The sequence below is a fragment of the Pseudochaenichthys georgianus genome, chromosome 19 (genome assembly GCF_902827115.2).
Source record: "Pseudochaenichthys georgianus chromosome 19, fPseGeo1.2, whole genome shotgun sequence".
In the NCBI taxonomy this organism is placed as follows: domain Eukaryota; kingdom Metazoa; phylum Chordata; class Actinopteri; order Perciformes; family Channichthyidae; genus Pseudochaenichthys; species Pseudochaenichthys georgianus.
Genome location: NC_047521.1, coordinates 10,649,838 through 10,672,915, shown reverse-complemented (window position 1 = coordinate 10,672,915; position 23,078 = coordinate 10,649,838). Strand labels below are relative to the sequence as shown.

Below are 23,078 nucleotides of genomic sequence, written 5' to 3'. Positions count from 1 at the left end.
GAAAGACGGCCGGCAAAAATCACCGACTGTGTGAACGTGAACATGAATAGAATATCACCTCCATCTTCAGAGCAATCTGACTATTATAACATTAGCGTTAAGAAAGCTTACTTAAATATCGGCCACAACATAAGTAACCGGATCAGAGTACATTAAGTACAGTCCGCGGCATATCACTTCATAATCTATCATATATCTCCTTATCTGAGTCAGCTGAGCCGTATCTGGCCGTGCAACACTCACAGTGTCACATACTGTATGCAGAAGTATTATTTTAAGCAACACATAAGTTGACGAAACACTCGAGACAAATGTAATTGAAGTCAGATCGTGTTTTAGACGGGGCAGTGATATCATAAACCTGTTAATGTACGCATTCAAACACTTTTTCTTTTGCCAGCTGTATTCACCTTGCAGGTGCAGCTATGTGGCTTGTATCCTGGATAAAGTGTTTAAGTCATGGATGTTTAAAGTTTAACTGCTTCATTTTTGACTAGTATTAAAGTTCACTTTTCATTCAGGAAGTATGACGCTGTGCTGTCATACGCTTCTCCATGTTTGTGATTGGTCGAATGCTCCAAATACCACCCCTTTCATGTGAACGCGCACCTAACTAGATAGGACACGGCTGGCTTGAGCGATCCACTTGATAACCAGCGTCGTAGTACAGTTTAGCGAGAGCGCGTATGTTTTGGATTAGGCCAACCGGCTAACTCAAACATATCCAGGTTAGGTTGAACCAGCTTCGTAGTATAGGCCCCTGGAAGCTGTGGGCACAAACAAACAACAACCAACCGTCCACATTTGGATCCATGCTGAAATACGTGTGTGTGTGTGTGTGTGTGTGTGTGTGTGTGTGTGTGTGTGTGTGTGTGTGTGTGTGTGTGTGTGTGTGTGTGTGTGTGTGTGTGTGTGTGTGTGTGTGTGTGTGTGTGTGTGTGTGTGTGTGTGTGTGTGTGTGTGTGTGTGTCGCCTCCGATTACCAATATTTAGAGAACATTCATAAGAGTCATTTCCAGTGGTTTCTGTGTGATTGTGTGCTCACTGTGTTTAAGCGTGCTGTGCACCTGACTATGTTGTGTTCCGTATTCAAGGCTTGACGGATCAGGTTGTTTGTTCAAATAGAGAAACAATAGAAAATTAATTGTGTATTATTGTTATTATTACTTATTAATTGTTTCAACTGTTGGAGAAATGTTCTCTATATATTTGCTTTTTTGATCATGTATATCTGTATATAAACCTCCAACACACCCCTGTATAAAGCAGCACTTTGAGATGCACACAGTCAGACTAGTCGAAACAGAACTACATTTTCCATATTTAACTCATTAACTGTTTTGTATTGTTGGGTATTTTTCACATTTCTGACATTAAATCAAGATTATAAACAAACACAAATTATTCAACTTATAGTTGGATACAAATAATATCTCTTAATCAGGTTTTTTGTTGGTTGCAGGTCGTAAGTTCACCGTGTTAAAAAACCTGATGTTGTTTATTTAGCTAGAAACAATCTCTAATATTATTTTTGCGAAACAAGAAGTCTAGTCGATAAATCGTTAATGTAGCATTGTAGCAACAATATTAAACTATTTTTGCTGTTTATAGCTTATTGAATGTAGATTTTTGCTGATTTATTGCAGCAATCATATTCATATATTTGGGTTTTGGACCTTTGGTTGGCAACATAACATATCAGAAATGCCACATCAACTTTCCAACTGAGAATATTACATGAAGTTGTTACAGTACATCCATGAAAAGAGCCTCATTTTTCTGATTCCCCCTGAAGGCCACACAGTGTTCCTCCTCTCCAACAGTGCGGTATTGTTCCTCCCCTGCGGAGGCCAGTAACACACACTTACCCAGGACTTGATTAACTGCAGTTGCACGGCTGTATGCACTGAGCAGTTTGCTGCAGGCGATGGTTAGCATTAGCATTGTTTTGGGACAGCAAGATTGATGAAGGACAGACAGAGCAGAAACGAGAAAAAAGGGAACAGGAAGGCAGCGGATAATAAAAAAAGAAATATAGCAACACTGGCATCTTTGCTGCTGACCCACATCTGGAGCCTGACATTACTCCTGAGGTTGCAGTTTCCTTTGAACAGAGACACTGCGAGGGAAAGAGACAGTCAAGTATGGCTGGGAAGACACCACCAGAGACAGCAAGCCAAAGTCTTCAACCTTTAAACATAATCATCTCTTGTCGGGCTCGTTTATAATTTCTGATCCATGTACAGAGGAATCACCTGCTGTTAATCCCAGTTTCAGGACAGACCGAGAGCCTTTAAAGGATGGTACATCCACATCATAAGCTCCTCTTACAGATGGAGATAATAAAGGATTAGTCCAATAAATCCTGTCTGAAGCCTTTCACTGACTGATGACTTATTATGGTGCAGTGACTGGAGTTTGGCCTGCGATTAGCTTCAGGCCAACATTTCACTTTGTGTTTTAAGGCTGTTTGAGCACATGTCACAAAACAGTGAGCACACGTCAGGGAAGATAATGTCAACTTTAGGTAACCATGTTGACATCATGATACATCTTCTTATTTGTATACAGATAACAGCATCTGTCAGGTTTAGTTGAATATCTGAGCTCTTAAACCAGCTTATCATTCTAGTTACTTTGCTGTTGTGGTGTTGTGTATTCCTTTTACCTTCAGTATTATAATTGGGAATCGTTTGTTTCTCTAACACTAGCATAACAATATTTCTTATGACCTCACTTTCAGAAACAAACACATTCATTTCACAATAGGTCTACAGTGCGTTGAGCTTATTGCTAATATTGGCATGCTAAGATGCTAATGTTTAGCATGTATACCACATCAACTATCTTAGAATAACGTGCTAACGGGCAAACTTTAGATAATTTGCAATAAACACAAAATAAACCTGGTGCTGAAAGGGATTTTTAATTATTGCAGCTCAAAGGTATTGGACAATTTAAACTGTAAAAGTTAATAAATCACCAAAGATATTACAATTCATCCTTACAGTGACATGAATGTGTCATGGAAATATATCTAACAGTTGTTGCTGAGACAAAATGTTCGCACTAAAGGGAAAATCAGGGGATTAGGTCAGAAGGGTTCATGCTCTGGGGACTATGAATCTCTTTAAAACATTTCTTGTGGATCCATCCAAGACTTGTCAAGATATTTCAGTCGAGAACAAAATGTTGGACCGACTGACCTTAGAAACGGATTATACTTATTGTAATACATCTATTATCTTTTGGGCGATTAGCTTGAGTGTTATTTAGAGGAGATAATAACATGGTGTTCATGTACAGGTCAATTACATGTAGAGTGTTGTTTACACTACACACTGCAGTTAATGTCATGTCCAAATGTTCACTCACTGTTTGGCTCACACCCAGAGGGAAATATCTGGGCCCCACGCTGTAGAGCAGCTTGGCAGTTATGCTTAACGGTTACACACACATCCGTGATATTATTCCTGTGATAAATCGTCTCCAAGCCCAACAGAAGGCTCTTCTTACCATATTTACCACTTTAAATACCATAATACTAGATGTAATTACTATCAAACGCTTGTTGTTGACACATCCTCTCCTCTTCTCTTTGTTATTGTGAGGTTAAGGGTGGGACCTCCCTTTCCAGGTAGCCAATTACAGCCCTCTCACATCCCAAACAGCCAATAGCAAGCCTGCTGTACTGTCACATTTCCCATCCCCTCTCCGTTGTTGTTAATATGCAAAGGCTGCAGTCTACCGACATGAGCTCATACCAGCACTCATCACACACACACACACACACACACACACACACACACACACACACACACACACACACACACACACACACACACACACACACACACACACAATGATACATTAAAAACATGCAGCGATGCATTGATAAGCACACACAAACTGAAAACTGTAAATTACATCGAGGAAAAATGTAAGGATCTTCTAAGAACATCTTGCCATTTAAAATTGTTCACTGATATTATTTCATGATGCTTTGTTATATTTCAATGTGTTTTTTGTCACCTTAGGCAACACTTTGGATTTTTATTTTTCATTAATTTAGGGCTGGAGCTCCCCCCTAAGGTAGCTAATTGCAGAGACATTATAATGTCATCCCCTTAAGGTATGATTGTAGCATATCAGAGTATATCGGTTTATTATGAATAATGCATCAGAATCTTAATATTATATCCATAAGTGCACAGCAGCCTGCATGTAACAACATTCTTTATGTTTTAGGTTTTCCCAAGTCATTTTCAATTAAACTATTTGCATATTCACTGTATGCTGCTTCCTGCCCCGCGCATCCAGTTAACTAACTGCAACTGTTTTTAATCAATCAGCCGTCAATAGTCATTTGCCTCCTTAAAGCAAGGCAATGCTCACTTTAATCCAGTTCACTTAAACATACGTGTGTCTCATGGCAATGTAGTGTTGCACGGTGTACCGATACTTGAAAGGTACCGCGATACCCTGCCGTTAAAAACGGTACGATTCCTCCGTTTCATTAGTATCGGTACTTTAAGAATGACGGGGAAAAGTACTCCGGTGAGAAAGCGCCGTTTTAATAAGAGCCGTGTGTGTTCAGCGCTCTGCTTCCACTCCCTGCACTGCAGCCGTGCCTGCAGTCCCGCTCCTCTCAAGCACGTTCTAAGTCCCTCCCCTCTCTCGTGCACACGGCCACGCGCTAGCTGCCAGAGCATGTGAGAAAACGAGAAGCATGGCTGCAAGTGGGAGTGCAACTGCCGCTGCGCCTCGGCTTGTTGACAAACAAGACGCCAGAAGTCTGTGAACGGGCAGTTCAGGTGTTCAGAGCATAGCTCCCTGTGGGAGCGGCAGAGCGTGATGTGCACTGAAACGTTTTTCTGTCGCAATATTATCGTTGAGCAAATTTAACGAGCAAACTAGCATCACTATCTGCTAACGTAGCTTTAGCCTTCGTTTTCTATTAGTTTTTTTCATAGGCTATAAACGGAGGTGGTATAAGTATATATCTTGTACTTGAGTAAAAGTAGAAGTACCAGAATGTAGGAACAATCCTGCAATCAAAATGTTCCTCAAATGAAAGTACAAAAGTATTATCATCAAAATATAGTTAAAGTAGCGACAGTAAAAGTAGAAGTACTCAGGTCTTGTACTAGAAGCACCAGAGTGTAGGAATACTCTGTTACAGTAAAAGTACTGCATTCAAAATGTTCCTCAAGTAAAAGTATTAAAGTAGCGACAGTAAAAGTAGTCATCACTAATACATGCAGTGGAGTAAAAGTACACCATGTACCTCTGAACTGTAGTGGATTAGAAGTACAAAGTAGCAAAAGAAACATTGAAATACTTAAATAAAGTACAAGTATCTCAAAATTGTACCCAAGTAGTACTTGAGTTTATGAACTTAGTTACTTTACACCAGTGACTATAAAGATAGAAAGACTAAGCCTTGCACAGAGGCATGAAAATACATTTTCAAAATGCTCAACAGTGCTGCCAAAATGTTAAACTCACTGCTACACAATTAAAATAAATGCTTTTATATATATTTATATTAGATGTGACTCTTTGGTGTTTCTGTTCTTAGTAACACTGCTGCTTTAGTTGTTCTGACTGCTAAAATCATCTGTTATTCCTAATTTTAAAGCCGATATTCCGTGTTTCCCTTTTTTTAAGAAAAGTGTCGAAAAAGAATCGGAATCGCAATTCTTGACTTGGTATCGGTATCGAAACCAAAATGTTGGTATCGTGACAACACTATGGCAATGTAACAGCAAAATGGAGTTTATACATTACAATTATATAATTTACAGGATATAAAGATGGCAATAAAGAAATGGAAACAATTGGACCGACATAAACATACACTTTGCAGATTTGACACAAAGCAATGTAAAGCCAATATATGTAGACAATATTTCTGGGTTTATTTCAATATTACCAGTTAATGATTAGGCTTCAGATCTCTATGCTGATTATTGATTGTTATTAATGGCTGTATCATTTTACAATACACACTTCAGACAGTTACACAATATATAAAACTCTTATGACACACTATAGATCTGTGAGAGATGAATTCCTCGTCAGCTCTTGTTTTGAGAAGAACACTTGTGATCAAGCAGGGAAGAGGCTGAGCAATATAAGTTTTATAACAAGAGCATCATGGCAGCACACTTACTGCACTCTCCACACCGTGTGTGTGTGTGTGTGTGTGTGTGTGTGTGTGTGTGTGTGTGTGTGTGTGTGTGTGTGTGTGTGTGTGTGTGTGTGTGTGTGTGTGTGTGTGTGTGTGTGTGTGTGTGTGTGTGTGTTTCCTCCCTTTCTCTTTCTGCATCTCCCAGCCAAAGCCAGCTGGTACTAAGCAGAGGTATTCATCCCTACTCCCTCCTTTTTTTTCTGCTGTCCCAGCTGCTCTCTCTACCTCTCTCTGCCTCCTCCTTTCTCACCCCTCCTCCTCCTCCTCATCCGCCCCCACCTTCTCCTCCTTTCTCAACCTCCTTTCCACCGTCATTCCCCTCATGTTCACATGTCCCGGCGAGACGTCGCGGACAGAGCGTGTACATAGAGGATGGCTCAGGGCTCAGGTGCAGGCAGCAGGCTGTGGGAACCAGTGGAACAGGCAGCAGTCTATTTATCCATCACACAGAGCACTCTGCTGGAATAGGGGCTGGATATTGAGCCCCTTCTTGGACCTCCAACCCTGGAACTCTACCTGTCACTGTTTTCATATTCGTTATTCTTAATCAAAAGGGACCATCTCAACTTGCTGTGGACCATATCAATAAATAGTTGTTTTGTATTTTCTATCATTTGCACTTGTTTTTGCACTTTGAGCGCTGAGAAGTGGAAGCCTTCACAGCGCTGGAGATTGAGGAGTGCTGTCTGTGCCCTGCCCTGAACTGGACTTTTGCGTCTGAGCAGAGTGGATAGCTGCTGAGGGAAGAACAGAACAAAAGAAAGAGGGGAATCTTGTAAAGGAGAAGAGGGAAAGCCTTCCCTCTCACACACCTGTGAGCCGGGTTCCTTCCCTGACAAAATCACAGCTGAGGATACAGGAGGAACACAAAGATAACCAGGAGCTGGGAAGAAAAGGCTAAAGAGGAGACTTTGGGTCCACGCTCCATCCATCCATTCATCCCTCCTTCCACCTGTGAGGATTAATTGCACTGGAGCAGCATGGCGCATGCCGCCTCGCAGCTGAAGAAAAAGGCGGATGAGAACATCAACGCTGTGGATGATGAGAAAGAGAAGAAGAAGGCAGCGAGGAAGCGTTCCCGGGAGCTGAAGAAAAAGGTAGAGAAAGAGGAGAAGGAGGCATTGGGGAACACAGGAAAGAAATGGAGGAATGAGAGCCGCCACAGGGGAGAGAGAGAAAGGCTTGAGACGCATTGGTCTGGTGGAGTCTCTTTTGTCATGATGCAGCCTCTTCACTCACACACACACACACACACACACACACACACACACACACACACACACACACACACGCACATACACACCCAGTGTGATAAGAGGGTGGTCCCATTGGGAATTCTGGGAGGTGGGGTGGGAGGGTGAAAAAGACAGAGAAAGATGGATGAGAAGAGCGCACAGACAGGGAAGAAAAGAAAAAGATAACAGGATTACGCTATGGAGGGCAGATTGGTATTTTAGGCAGCGGTGTTGCTATTAACATGTGAAAGAGACCGTTCCCTGATGAGTTCTAAAATGTTTCCATTGGATTCACATCATTGTTGTCTTTAGTTTTTTTTTTTTTATCCAAAAATAATAAAGCATCCATTAATCACTCTGACACACTTTTTGTTTTGTAATAGAACCACCGTATATGTTCAGGTTTACCTCTCTTTGATAGGATGCGTGTGTGTGTGTGTGTGTGTGTGTGTGTGTGTGTGTGTGTGTGTGTGTGTGTGTGTGTGTGTGTGTGTGTGTGTGTGTGTGTGTGTGTGTGTGTGTGTGTGTGTGTGTGTGTGTGTGTGTGTGTGTGTGTGTGTGTGTGTGTGTGTGTGTGTGTGTGTGTGTGTGTGTGTGTGTGTGTGTGTGTGTGTGTGTGTGTGTGTGTGTGTGTGTGTGTGTGTGTGTGTGTGTGTGTGTGTGTGTGTGTCTTGTCCTCAGTCACCCCTCTCCATCTCCATGTTAACTTTCTTGTATGAGAAATGTTTTCCTTATGTCAACACTTTAAAATCCCACCTCCCCTGCATAATCTCCCCTTCATCTGATAAAGTGTGTTTTCAGGATATTGTAAAGCAAAACGTGTGTGAATGTAACAGTCACGCCCTGCGGATAGGTGTGAGTTATTTGTGTGTATCTGTGTGTGCGAGTGCACATGCGTCATTGTGCAAGGACAAAGTTAAGACACACACAAACACAAACATGCATAAGATGATCAATAGGTCACACTTGAAATCAATATTATTTCTCAATGCAACTTAATTTGACAAAACAGTTCAAAAAGTGTTTTAATAACTTGTCTATGTTTGCTTGAGTGTGTACATGCTGACATTTGTGTGTGTGTGCATTTGTATATGTTTGTGTGTGTGTGAATACTGACTAACCCAGGCTATCATTAGTCTGGGGTTAGCCACCTGTCACAAACAGTCAATACCAGTGACCTCATTTGCATCAAGGTCAACATTGATATAGAGGTCACCTCTCGTGGTCACAGCAAGTCAAGAGGATTGTGTGGTACTAGTTAAGTGCTGGAGAAGCCGGAAGAGAATTTAATTTTTTTCTTAAAATGTACCACTGCTTAAAAAATGTAATAAATTAAACGAGTGTAACCCTCTCAAACATCTTATAAGAAAAGATATTGATGATGTTCAGAGTGAATACTTTGATTACTATCCTTGGCTATCTGACCAGCCTCTCCGGTAGAGCTATTTCTAGGGGGATGCAGGTTTCCACCCAATGCTGCGTCACACCCAGAGTTTACAGTTTGCCTCATTCACTTGATCAGGTTCCCTAATATCGTTGGTGTAAATCCTAGATACTTTGGTGGGGGCGTTTGACAAGTAATGTAAGTGGCATATGCATGTGTAACATCTGTTACAACAGCTACTGAGGCTAACGTTAAAGCAAGCATAATGCTTACTCAACAAATGCTATAAAACATGTTTATGTTCAAGTGACACATTTGTAGTAATTATGACTCTTGTAAGTCTAGTAATGTATTACCTCCGCAAACAATTTACTAATAGATATATGATCTTGACTGCCAGTCTTCAATTCAGTATTTTTTGTAAGTGATGATCCCATTTAGAGTCAAACGGACAATCGTTAGCTTTTTTGCCTTTTGGGCGGCAAGTTCGAGTCCCACTGCAGTCAGCATGTCGTTGTGTCCCTGGGCAAGACACTTCAACCCAAATTGCTCCTGTGGGGATTGTCCACAGTACTTAATAAGTCGCTTTGGATAAAAGCGTCTAACAAATGACATGACATGTAATGTAATGCCTGGTTCCCTTGTGATTGACAGGTCCCCAAACACTGTTGTCCAGTTTGGGTGTTGTCCCAGCTTTTGTTTAAGAAGTTTAATTATTTTCTCATTTTCTTTAGGCAAGAACATTTAAGCAATTTTCTCACCCAAAAACGTTGCCCCACCCTTTTTTCTGTCACTTCTGGTTCCAAAAAAACAAGATAGTGATGTCAAAAGTGCAAAATCAAGGCTTCAAAACCATAGACCACAAACCCATTGTTAACGTTGTGGTGACTACTTCCACTTTTTACATGCATTTTTCTTGTTGATGGCTTTCCAAAACTTGGTTCTCCCAACCAGCAATATAATAATGTCATTTTGCCATTGCTGCATAGAGATTAAGATTATAATATGCCCTTGTCAGGTACATTTTAACAAACAATTTACAGTTGTGTTGTTTCTGTGGTGAGAACAGTCTCCCCTTTACCAGTTTTTAAGTGATGTTTAGATATTATATAAGTGATTGTCGAAGAAGTATTTTCTTTAGGGACAAGGAAACGATAATGGATTTGTAATTAATCCCATTCCTGTTTTGGCATGGTTTCTACCAATCTTGTAAATTACATTAGATGCTCTTACACAGGCATCGATTTGAATGCTTTGATCCTCCTCAGCATGTGGGTTGTGTAATAGATATGCTGCATAATGACGTGCCTTCATCCAACCCAGTCTCACGACATTTCGTGTTATAGTCACGAAATGAATTTAATCTATTGATTCGTGTTCACCAACACGATTTTCGCATTTTTTTCGTGTCACACAGAACGATTTTAAAAGCAATGTATTTCTATTGGTAGTATGTTTCGTGCCTGCACCACGTCTTTTTGTCCAGTCGGGTCTTGGAAGACCGGAAGCTGTGTGGTTCATAAAAACATTTTCTTACTCAATATCTAACCTAACCCTTTTATTTTAAATAGTATAATGTTCGAGTTTTTTTGCCATCCGCCAGGAAAATAAATGGGGCTCAGAGCCTCAGAATACTAAATCTGTATTTTTTATAATCTTTTTTTCCTTCCAACTTGTTATTATTTGGTGCAAGCACGACACATACTACCAATATGAATACATTGCTTCTAAAATCGTTCTGTCTCAGAATACTAACATCTGTATTTTGTTAAATCTCTTTTTCCTTCTAATTTGTTATTATTTACATTGCTTTTAAAATCGTTCTGTGTGACAAGAAAAAAATGCGAAAATCGTGTTGGTGAACACCAATCAATAGAAATGCCGTGAGACTATGTTGCTTCATAAAACACTGAGAGGAATTCAAGGCTGCACTCTTTTTAAATTCTTACATTGAGGAATCTGAATAGCTTGAATGCTAAGAGAATGGAAGAGGGAGGTTTGACCTTGAGGCTGAGTTTGAGCCGGTGTGATAACAGACGGTTTCTCTATTAAGGCAACAGGTGAAGGAAACGTGTTGCTGTAGCCTACTATAGTCTGTATTGGGTGACATCAGCAGTTTCTCAGTTTGTAGCGTAATGTTTTAGGCAGGGTATCAGCTATCTTGGGCTCACTCAAGGTAAATCTATAACGCTGTCTGCCAGGGGACAATTCTTGGCATCACAGTGCAAAAAATATCCTCTCCATCCTCGGATCACGTCACCTCAATACCTTTCTTAGTATTGCCTTAGCTCAACTCACTCTGCCTATTATACTGTTTCTTGGCTTTTTGTCCCCCTCTCAGACAATGATTGAACAGATAATACGCTAGACACTCCCTCCTTTATCTCTCAGCTCTCTCTACTCCCTCTTTGTGTCCTAAAGAAATCTGGGAAATATAGATTTGTTTTACTTTTTCAAAAATATACGAGAGCCAGGATATGTTAGCATAGCTTAGCCTAAATACTTAAGGCATTTGCAAACAGCTTGGCCTGGCTTGCTTTAAAAAAGTAACAATATGAAATCTTACAATACGTATACAGTTGTCGTATTCACACAATTGATCCTGTTGGTTTAACCCATACATAAAAACAAATGTGGGCGGTCATGTGAGCTTTTGGTCAACCTAGCAGCTAGCACTATAGCTAGCGAGCTAATCTGCTAGCATGTCTACCGGCTGTACAGGCTGTGCAGGGAAACAAATGACTAAAGTCCCCTAATAAAAAGTTGTTTGTAAATAGTTAGTTTGTTAGCAGTTGTGTTCTTAAGTTGCATGTAGGCCCTATACCTTTTTAAATGATAAACACACTACATGTAATATCATAACTTTAATTTGTACCTTTTTGTTTTGTATTGATTACAAATGCATTCAAGTTACCAGTGCTATTCTCAGTATGGTTTGTGTTATGCTTATTATTGGAAACTGAGAAACAAAGTCCATACATTAAGAGTAGCCTACTGAGACAAATACAGCAGCAACAGCTACCATTAGAGCTATTAGCTGCATGCTTCAAACAAACATTTAGCTGACTATTGAACTGCAAGCTCTGCTGTATCTTTTTCTACATCTCCTGTAGCACTGCAGTCTGTCCTGCTTTTCAGATTGATTAGCTGGTGCACTAACTCGCTTGTACTCTATCGGTAGACTGTCTGTGAGATAAAACAGCAAATGTCAGTCTTTAATATTCAGTGTTTCGGGCATCTCCTGCTGAATTTAAGCATTATTCATTTTGAAAACTCTCACACCAATATGGATATTTGTACAAAAAGCCATCTGTGTGCTGACCTTTCATAAGGGAGTAGAGGAGGGTAATATTCCCGTCAGCGGGGAGTCAACATTGGCAACAGAACCAAGTCAGCGTGTGTAACCAAATGGTCTTCAAGGCAAAGAAGTGTAATGCAAACACTCAGTCAGAATTGTTGGCATTGTTTCCCTTCCTCCAGATTTCTTCCTTTCTCATTTTCGATATCATGCTTTAAGTGATGGTGTGACTCAGACTCTGGAGCAATCGATGGCGGCTTTCCCTCACCTCTACTGTGTCCTTTGTCTAAATGAACTCACACGTCCATACACATAGACGCAAACTCCTAATAAGATTTGTATTTATGTATATAAAATACAAATGAGTTTAAGTTCAATAATGCAGATGAATTAAAGGAAGAAGGGGATGGCCCTAAATGTTACATCTACCTAAATGATATATAAAGCATTACGCAGATGCCGATAATGGAACACAAAGGAGATTCAACGTGATTAAAGTCTAGGAAAAAGCTTCCAGATGCAAAACTTGGATAGTTTGCCATACACATCATTTTAATTTATCACTTATGACCAAATGTAATGACATTCCCATCAGCCTCAGCTGCACTCTGTCTTCCTACAGATTCACAGAGCGCTCGGAGCGCTGAGGAAAAAGCAATTTCAACCAAATGAGAAAAAGATGTAGTTGTTAAAAAGAAGATTACATTATCCATTTTGAAGATTTTAACTGCGTCAACACTTCGTAGGAAGTCAAAAATCTGATACAGGGATGACTTAGATGTCCGCTATATTGGAGCGAGGGGGGGATGGAAATGTTGCTTCTTCTGTGGTGTATCTTTAAGATGGACTCAATTTTGGCTGCTTCTTTATTTTATCTAAAGCCTCCACTCTGCCACCCCCCACCCCCCCATCTCTCTTTATCTTTCTCTCTCTCAATGCCCCCCTCCCTGCATCTCTGTCAGCTGGCAGAAGGCTTTATTGTTCTGCCACACTTCTGCTTCTGGGACTGGGGGGGAGGAAGCAGGACACACACACACACACACACACACACACACACACACACACACACACACACACACACACACACACACACACACACACACACACACACACACACACACACACACACACACACACACACACACACACACACAGGTCCCTTGTGACCAGGCATTGTACTTTAATCCCTTGACACTTATTTAAGCCAAGATTCATATGTGGAAGCCATTTGTTCTTGCTGCTCTACATCTCCTTGTCCCCTATATGCCACCACCCCCATTTAAATATTCACTCCTTATACTTCTTGTTTGTGTTTATTCCTATCAATTCATATTCAAAATAATTCAGTCTACTTTTATTGTGATTAAAAGGGGTTGTCCTTGAAATGTACAGCCTATTGTTTCCATATAACTTTTTATGCAACACTGCCTCAAACAGTACAGTACAAAGTCATAATGTAATGTTCTTTTTGTTATGCGATGTAATACAATTACAATATATGCATTGATTAAGCAGGTTAGCTTTAGCATTGATGCTGTACTATATTTACAGCTGAAATGTTAAGTTGATTAGTAGAGGGGAAATGGATCTGCAGATATTGTGATGATCACTTCATTGTTCAAATTAATGCTTCAAGAAAGCATGCTTAAGATCCTTGTTTCTTTCTCAGCAAGTTCTTCACATTTCAGTACCCAACTGATTGATTGCTAGAGAAAATACTCAGCAGATTAGTTGATGATGGAAATAAGGTTGAGCTTGAATGCCTCCTGCTTCTACTCCACTCTTCTAACATTCAATCAATCACTTTACCTGCAAAAGGTCAATGGTTGTGCAGCAGTAATATCAATTGTGTGTAGAAATATAAAATCACAAAGAAATAAATGTCACAGTAACAATGATATAGCTGCAGACGTTTACCACCACGTCGTTCTGTTTGACGTCGAGTAGAGCATGTTGACAGATGAAAGCAAATGTGAGAACTGACTCGATAAAAGTCCTATAAAAGAAAGTCATCAGCGACTTGTCAACATGAAACCCTCTCCTTCATCCTCTCCATTGTGGCAGTTTGTGTTGCCACTTACAGAAAAGGAGCTGAAACACTCATCACAAGCTGAGGAAACCTATTTCTGTCATCAGAAGAACGCGTCATGTGTTCCTTTCAAGATACCTTTTAAAACAGAGAACAAGCAAGGGCGCCACTTTTTGGTGGGGACATAGGGGGTCAGGTGATTTTTAAATTGTGTTCAACATATGAAATTTGAGGCAATGTATTGGGGTGATCTGAGTAAATAATTACAAAGATCAGGAACAAATATATATCAAGAAATATGTTAAGTTACTGATCAGTGAGCGCTTGATTTGTGGTCACTGAATAAACCTTTTAGATCAAACATTATTTGATATCTTTCAGAACAATTTAACAAATAATGCTTTAAAGGGGCCCTATTATGCTATTTGGGGTTTTCCCTTTCCTGTAGTGTGTAATATAGGTTTGTGTGCATGTAAATGGTCTGCAAAGGACAACATACTAAAGCTTAGCCGTCTCTAAGCAGTTGACCAATCACAACAGAGCCGGCCAGCTAACCAATCGGAGCAGACTGGGCTCTGGTTTCAGACAGAGGGTGAAAAGAGGTGCTGCAGCACAGGCAGTATGAGCAAAATAAAGAGCTTTTTGAACATTAAAGCATGTACACCTGTCTCAGTAAAGGCATAAAATACAAATATGAGCCTAAAAGTTAAAATAATACAGGCTCCTTTAAAATAACCGGGGACAAAATCAGCCATGAACACATGTAACGCATCCAAACAAGAGCCGTATCGCACCAGATGCCGACACTGACAATCTGACAGCACTCTGCACAGATGACAAAGTTGAAAAGGAGTGACCTAACCGAGGAGAGAGCGTTATGAATTATAGAATGACTCCATTACGGAGTAGAGGAGGGTAGACAGCTGCTGAAGAGAGAAGAGAGCTGAGATGAATTCAGAAAGAAAAGCAGAGGGTTAGAGGAGGAGAGATTTGAAGAGGGGAGATTGGAAAAGCGGTGTTGGATAGGAAGGCACTCATGTTTATATGCCACCCTCGCGGCACCACATCCTAATGTTCACGGGGGGGCACATGATTGGTGCAGAGCCTTCCAAGCGTTGTGATTGGTGGACGGGGTAGGGCAAGGAGGGGGTTGCTGGGGGGGAGAGAGGCATGCATGCATCCCCAACATTCTGCAAAAAATAGATAGGGATGAGAGAGGAGGATGAAATCAAATTAAAATGGAGAGAGCAAAGAGAGATGGAAGAGAGCAATTGATGAAGTGGCAGAAAAAGAGAGGAAATGGGAGAGTGGGCACGCAGAGAGACAGAGAAGAAGGATGTTGTTAGCGAGGCTTTTTATCCTCCTTTCCTCTGCCTCCCTGCAGCTCTCTTTTCTCTCACTAAGTGGAAGATCGGCACCAAGAACTGGGCCATTCCCATTCATTTATACCCACACACATACTGTACCACACACCCGCAGATTAAACACATCTTCATTTCACTGAACACACCACTGTCTTTTCCCTTTCTACAGCCAGATTAGTGTTAAGCACAGCCTATTGAATACATCTCCTCCTTCTTTATTTGTGTGCAAGTTATACGTAGCAGTTTTATAGCGATAAATGTCAACCGAGTAAAACAAAAATATGCTTTTTTTTTTGGTCATAAATTGTGTTTAAAATAGAACCTGTAATAGACTGACAAACGGTAATCCCAATGTGTTTGTTTGATGAAATATCATTTTCAATCCAATTACATTCTTACTTGATTTCTTTCCATAATTTCTGTAGTCTGTACATGTATACAGTATGTAGAATCTTGCATTACACTTTTAGGAAAGATAACATTGTCTGTTTTGAATAAAATAACCATATTACTCATTATTCAAAATAGCCAGGACCGGTGTCCCTACACACTTCTGCCCATTCACTTTGAATGGGGTGACGTCACGATTCGCCGAACTGCATTGTGGGAGCAAAGCGTAGCTTCTCTCGCGGTGCTCGCTGCAAAAGTAGAGCAATGTTCTACTTTTTCCGCCTCGACGGAGGCGTCAGCCAATCAAATCCCTCGTATGAAAATCTGACAGTACAAGCACTAGCCAATCAAACCGCGTGTATGTTGGGAGAGCCAGACCGCAGTTATTTCCCATATGTCAAAAAATGGAGGAGAAAATTATCGTGGCGGTAGGGAATCACCCGGTACTCTATGACCAGTCCCTCTTTACATACAGGGATACAAACCGGAGGAGCCAGGCATGGGGGGAGGTGGCAGAGACAGTGGGGGAAACTGGTAGGTTTTCGCCTGTTTGGGGAGTTTATATCCAGTGTACTTCGTTTGAATGGACAGCTAGCAAGCATAGACAGTATATTTAGCCAGCATGGATGTAGCATGAATGCTTTGCTTTGTATGTCCGGGGCGGGACATTCATGTGATTGGTTGTTGGTCGTGTTGCTCGCGTTGACTCCCCAAGCTCAAGACACGCCCACCGCCAACGCACGCCGCCGTGTGTAGGGGCCACTGTCCCGAAAGCTTAGAGAAAAACACATTTTGAGTAATGTGATTTTGTAATTATCTTTTGTGAAACACTGCTCTAAAAACAACACTACACAACCTAAATATGTTTTTCTTGTTTTATGCTGTAAGTGCTTAAGATGGACCCTGTAATAGACTGACATCGGTTCTCCTTTTGTGTTTGTTTGAATAATTATCTGGGACATCTAAGGATAGAGGGTGTCGTTTTTCTCATACTGATATTCTGAACAATCTGTGTTGTTGTATTTGCTGTAAAGTGTCTCTACTGTAGGCTATTTTTATTTTATGTACAGCACTTTGGCTCGACCAAAAATGGTTTATAAATGTGCTATATAAATAAAACTTGATTTGATTCATTTGACATTGTGTGCAGAACAAAAGCAACTAAACGTTGTCTTGCATGTCAGGGTGGCAATGAGCCGCAAACAAGGCGTATAAATACTGCATAGTTGTTCATCGAGTGAAATGCTGGCATATCGTACGAGACGGGGAGAATCAAGGGGACAGGGATGTTTTATGTTCAACCCAGCTCTCAGTGGGTGAGGTGATGAAGCATGGCACAGAGTCACGACACAGACAGGAGGATGTGAGTCTGTGTAACGGGCGGTAGCAGACATTTTGAAGGTGAGAAGCAGGGAGGAGACCTGTCTGGATCAGACAGACAGAAATAGACAGACAGACAGAGGTTTGGACACAGAAGAGAGAGAAGGCTTGTCTTAGTCACTTGTATAGATAGAAGGGATCCAGCTCCTGTGTAGAGAGGGCTTTGAAAAGTGCTGGAAGTAGTAATGGGACCAACCGATTTCAACACTGCTGTCATTAGCTGTCCTTAAAACAAAACAATACAAAGAATCTCATACACATTACATCTTTAGTTTTAATTAGTCTTCTGCATCACCAAGAAATGTGTTACTACTGTAAGTCAATGTGAAGTTCTACTCGAGTTGTATTTAAAACTGCAGCAAGCCACACATTTTGAAATGTCCATTACATTTTAATGGAATAAGTAATGAAGCATAAATTACTCACTATGCAACCAAGATGGGCTTTCAGTTACAAAAATAAGCCTTATAATTTAAATACTTTTCTGCTAAGTAACTACAGGTGAATAAATGTAGTGAAGTAAAAACTACATGTAGCGGATAAGAAGTATAAAGTTGCATAATGTTAAAACCCTCAGGTGAAGTACAAGTTGGTTTGAATTGTACGTAGAAGATTACGTAAATATACTTGGCTGCTTTCCACCGCATTTTGGAGCATTCAAACGGGTTTTCTGTAAAGATTGTCTATTGGAATGTTTTTAAAATGCTGAAGCCACCTCACATGGTACTGCTCCACATGGGCTTGATCCAGGGTGATTCCCCGGCTTTTCCCATTGCATGCTGGGATAAGTCTCAATCTCCTCTCCTCTATTACGGTTTATCGGGAGTATTTACAGTAGATGGGATGGATGCACGGACGCTGTAGTGTATGACTTCCCCAGTACTCCCCAGCACCTGGCTGTACAGGACTTTAGTGGGCTACTATGTGACTCTGAGCTAACGCTGCATTCTTGCTTCGTGCTGAGAGGGGTTTTTAAGGGTGTCGTAGTTTATTCATGTCCTGGCCCACTAACATTGTGCAGAGATGTGCAGCCACTCGGGATTCATGGAGCCAAAAACATTGTCCTCAATTACACAATTCCCTACTGCCTCCATCTCCATGTTTTATTCTTCCTCTCTCCATTATAAAGCTGTATACACTTCTTCATCTTTCAATAGAAATCTCGCACCTCATTGATTAAACTTACAATTACATGAAATGTATTTGTACTCTCACTACTGATTCCAAGTTTGAACAATTCAAAGCTTCTGTAGTTTGATCTTTTATTCAGCATTTTCTTGTTTGTATTAAATAACGCATGCCTCTGGGGTTTACTTTATATTTCCTGTATGGCACCCACCAGCACTATTGAAGTTGAAACCTATGTGATAAAAAAAAATCTAACCTTCTCAAATGACCATAATATATCCAAAACTAAAGTACATTAAAGAACAACCATGACGTTTAGCATGGAAAAATGCAGGGCTTCTGGGAAATGGTGTTCTTAAAGACCATTAGAAAATGAAAGGTTAACTAACAATTGACTTGAGGTTGTTTGTATATTCTCATGGCTGGATTCAGCTGAACTCCTACTGTACCCAGAAGTCCTTGCTTCACTTCAGCTCTCTTTAAGTGAAAGAATAATGAGAATGTAGGCCCACAGCCCCGTGTGGCCCGAGGCGTGAGAGTCAGCAGAGAGAGGAAGCAGCCATGCTGATGTGGGACGTACGACTAAAGTGCTCTATTGATTTTCTGAGCAATACCTTAATTGCCTTCGGATTCTATTAGCTGTAGTGTAAGGACGATGCTCCTACTGTACTTCTCTTTCTCTGCTCTTATTGTTTTTCCTGTAGATTAATTTATATATTTTATCTCGTAACCTGTTTAATTTGTAAGAGTGCCAGAAAGTGGAAAACAGATATTTACCACTCGGGATTTTTCAGAATGATTTTTTTCTAGAGGGTTCAATGTTTCAGTGAAAATTAAAGCTTAGTGGAAAATCCAAAATAATAAGGAAAGTTAATTAAAAAGTCTAAAGCAATACAACAAATGTGACCAAAGCAATTAGCATTGTCATTGTGAGCTTGCTGATGTCAGCCTTTTGAGCTGCTAGCATGACTTGATTCTTTATCTTGTTAACCTCTGAATGACTGATACCCACAACAAATGTGTCATTGTATTTTTGGCTCCTAATTTCATGGTTTGTTTTTGTTTCACCTTGCGTGACAATGGGGCAGAGTGTTGCAAATATCATAAAACTAGGCTCTGTGTGTGTGCACATAGGGGTATGGTTGTTGACATGCACCACCACACATCCCGCCCTGTTGGTGCACTGTGTGTTCTCTGTGTGTGCTGTATGTGCTTTTGGTCCCAGCCAGATGTTAATTTATTCATGGCCAGCGCTCTGTCTCTGTCAGAAGAGATTAACCAAGCAGTGCTACTGTAGCTTTTTTCCTTTCTGTTACTGTACCTGTTTTTCTTTTTCTTTTATGGACCTCATTTTGGGGGTTTTATTTTGCAAGAGAGTTCATTTTTACGCAAGAGTGAAGTCTTGCCGCTGCAGAGTGTGTGTGCTTTAGGTAGAAGAAATGATCGATGATCTGCCTTTTGGTGTTTCTGTCTGATTTCTCCTCAGGGCTGCCATAGTGTGTCAACATTACCAGTCACCACACACACACACACACACACACACACACACACACACACACATACATACACATACAGTGCATACATACATACGTAGAGAAGCACACAGCCTTACATCAGCACAGTGCCTGTAATCCAGTAGCAGCAGCAGCATCATCTGCTCTCATCCAATGAGACAACAGCAGAGACAATCTGCCAGCCAATCACAGGGAGCCCTAACCAGGGACTGAATCCTGCAGCTGACTATAGGAACTAGTTAAAGAAGGGAGGGTTTGTTGATGCACAATTGTGATGTCTGGAGTTGAATATCTTCAAAAGGGACTGAAATATGGCAGATTTATTATTATACATATATGAAGGATCATACTGTAGATATGAGGCTCTCTCTGACGAATCTGCAGTGAAGTATGACAGCAAAGAGCAGTAAGAGTAGTTGAAGAGTTTGTACTCTCTGTTTTTATCCTCCTCTCATGTGCAGCTGTGAGAGGGCTGAGACTGCAGTAGCCAAGCGACCAATCAGAATGAAGCACCAGTCGGAAGCAGGACAACACACACGTACACACACACACCTAAATCTACCCATTCCCCGTTGATTTCATAATATATACAAGTCCAAATGACGTGTGCTTTTTCAGAGAGGGACTGCATCTGTTCTTATGTAACCAATTATATATACAACATTGATAACAGTATTGATTATATTAATATTTAGTATTGTGTAATTGTATCTCTTTTCTTTTAAACAAACTGTTAAAAGTGGATATTGTTTACTGCACTGGGACAGTCGTCACAGTGCAGCAGATGCAGTAGTTCTGCTGAGTCACCACTAGGGACTGATAGTGGACCTGGGAATTAATGACTGTAACCAGGCAAGATGTGGGAGTGTGTTTATGTCCTGTTGTGTGGGTGTGTGTTAGTTTTGTTCATCATGCACACACATGTTGGACTTCAGTGCACTCAATATTTAAATTTACCAAATACATAGACTATTACTATTAACACTTTTTATAGTTCCCACAACAGATCTGCCACTATCATTTGATCGACGTTAGTCAAACATTCATGTTCCAGCCTCTAAAATATGGTTAATTGCTGTTGATACAAGTTTTGTTAGCTACATCAAAAACATGTTGAAGTGTCATACACAACTAACATTGTGATCATTTTAACACTTGGGATATGATTTGCAATAATAAGGGGAGTGATCATGTCACATCATTCTTTACATTTGTTTTGAAACATAAGGATTACGGTAGAGAATAACCCTCACCCTAATCCTCATTATCCTATATCAAAGATGTTTTTTTAAGTCTGTAGAATGTTATGTGGGTATTTTATCCTCTTAAAGAGAATTTGTGATTTGAATTAGCATTTTGACATGCATTGCACCTTCTAAGATGAAAAAGAAAGAAAAAGCTGTAGGCTATATTGGAATGTTGATACAATACAAAAAAATTGTTCAGCCGTGAAGAAGTCCCTCATAGGCGATGGTACAACATCTGCAATAATTACAAATGATTGTATTAGGTTAATCCAAGTGTCAGTGGTTATAGTTTTAACACCAATGGGTTCTTTACATCCCTCAAGATCCAATGTACCCAGTGCAGCAGTGCAAATGTAGGGGCTTCAGTTGCCATGGAAACACCTCCCTCCCTTTCACAGATGTCATAAAGCACCATCGACGGATCATTAAACTGGTGTGTGTCGGTATGTGTGTGTGTGCGGGGCTTGAAGTTATTGGGGGTAGCCTTTGCCAAACTGCAGTGACAGAAGAGACAAATTACCCCGCTTCTCTTTGAACACTGAAATAAATTAATTGATTTCTTGACAAAACAATCAGCGATAGTCCAACAGAAGCAACGTTTTATCTTATTTGGACATTTTCTAATCCGGCTGGTTGTGATGCACCGGTTCAACAAAGCTGAGCGCGGTGAGTCTTGACTTCATTGAGGTTGACCCAGTTCCATTTTTAAGCAGCAAGCGATCTGATCTTCATCGTGATGTTTTTCAGAGAGGAACCGAGCCCTTTGAAGATGTTCCTCTGTACATCAGCTGCACAGGGTGAAACTCCCCCGGTAAAGAGTCTGTCTGAGACTATTTGAGTAAAGCCCGAAAACACACTTCCAACCAGAATCCTCCATAGGCAATCCTGGCGCAGTTCAGATCAACCATCTTGATCTTTGACAGTAACAGTGCATTTCTGTCCATTGTCCCCTAATAGAACAACCTAGAAAATACTAATTTGTTCTAATACATAGAATAGTAATTCACTAAATCCATCGTCATTAGCCCCGAATAGTTCAATGGAAAACCAATGAGTGGTTGGGTTATAGTGACCGTTTAACCGATATGTGGCCGAGAAGTAATTCAGCCTGTTGACCTTTGGAAGTGTTCATCTCCGTCCATAGGGAAGCTTAAACTCTCCATACCAATTTGCTAAATCATCTCATCCATAACAGTTTGTTACAACAGCTTGGACAGTCAAACGGCAAAAAAACTGTGGTGCATTGTCAATAAATCATTCAAGATAATTTGTTCCCTCCATAAGTGGAATTGCTATATTGTGCACAAAAAAGGGTGTTCCCTCTTCTAGCTGAAGCTCTAGGAGTGTTTATAGGCCACTGTCTGCCAACATCGCCAAAAGTTTTCCTCACTTCAATATCAACACTTCTAACCAACCCTGACTGGGTGATAGAAAAAGCAGAAGGTGTACATTCCAAGGTATAGCTGGTATCCCTCCGTCTCTGGACCGGCAAGAGATCATGTCCGTAGAATTTCTGACCCTCAAAGTCCACGATCTCCAACCTCAGCTCCTAGTTCTTGGTTTGGCTAGGTAGGTTGGCCAAGGTAAAACAGTAAGGCAATTAGTACAGCTTTAATGAAAAAAACATTCATTCTTTCTTACAGCTTACACTCATCATGCATTTTTGTGGAGGGTAAATAAAGTCTTTAAAACTGAAGTGGGCGTGCAATTGGTATGTCCTCCAATCCTAACCGTCTGTGTTTCTGCAGAATTGTCGATCTACTCTTTGTTCATGTCACATTAAACCTGAACAAGAGGGATGGGGTACACACAGTCAATGTCAGACCCTTCTGTCCAAACCCAGGCTTAAATATAAGTCCATACTCTGCTATATTTAACTGTCACCATTATCTTAGACCATACTGTAAGTCTTATTT

General features: G+C 40.6%; 1 protein-coding gene across 1 annotated transcript in view; it reads left to right on the top strand.

Annotated features, from left to right (window-relative positions):
* Window positions 1-6,531: 6,531 nt before the first annotated feature.
* The window catches only part of LOC117464691 (ankyrin-3-like), a 118,795-nt gene continuing 102,248 nt past the window's right edge, over window positions 6,532-23,078 (top strand). Inside the window, 1 exon segment of the mRNA XM_034107264.2 lies at window positions 6,532-7,290. Coding sequence (XP_033963155.1) covers window positions 7,174-7,290 — 117 coding nt within the window. The 5' untranslated portion in view covers window positions 6,532-7,173.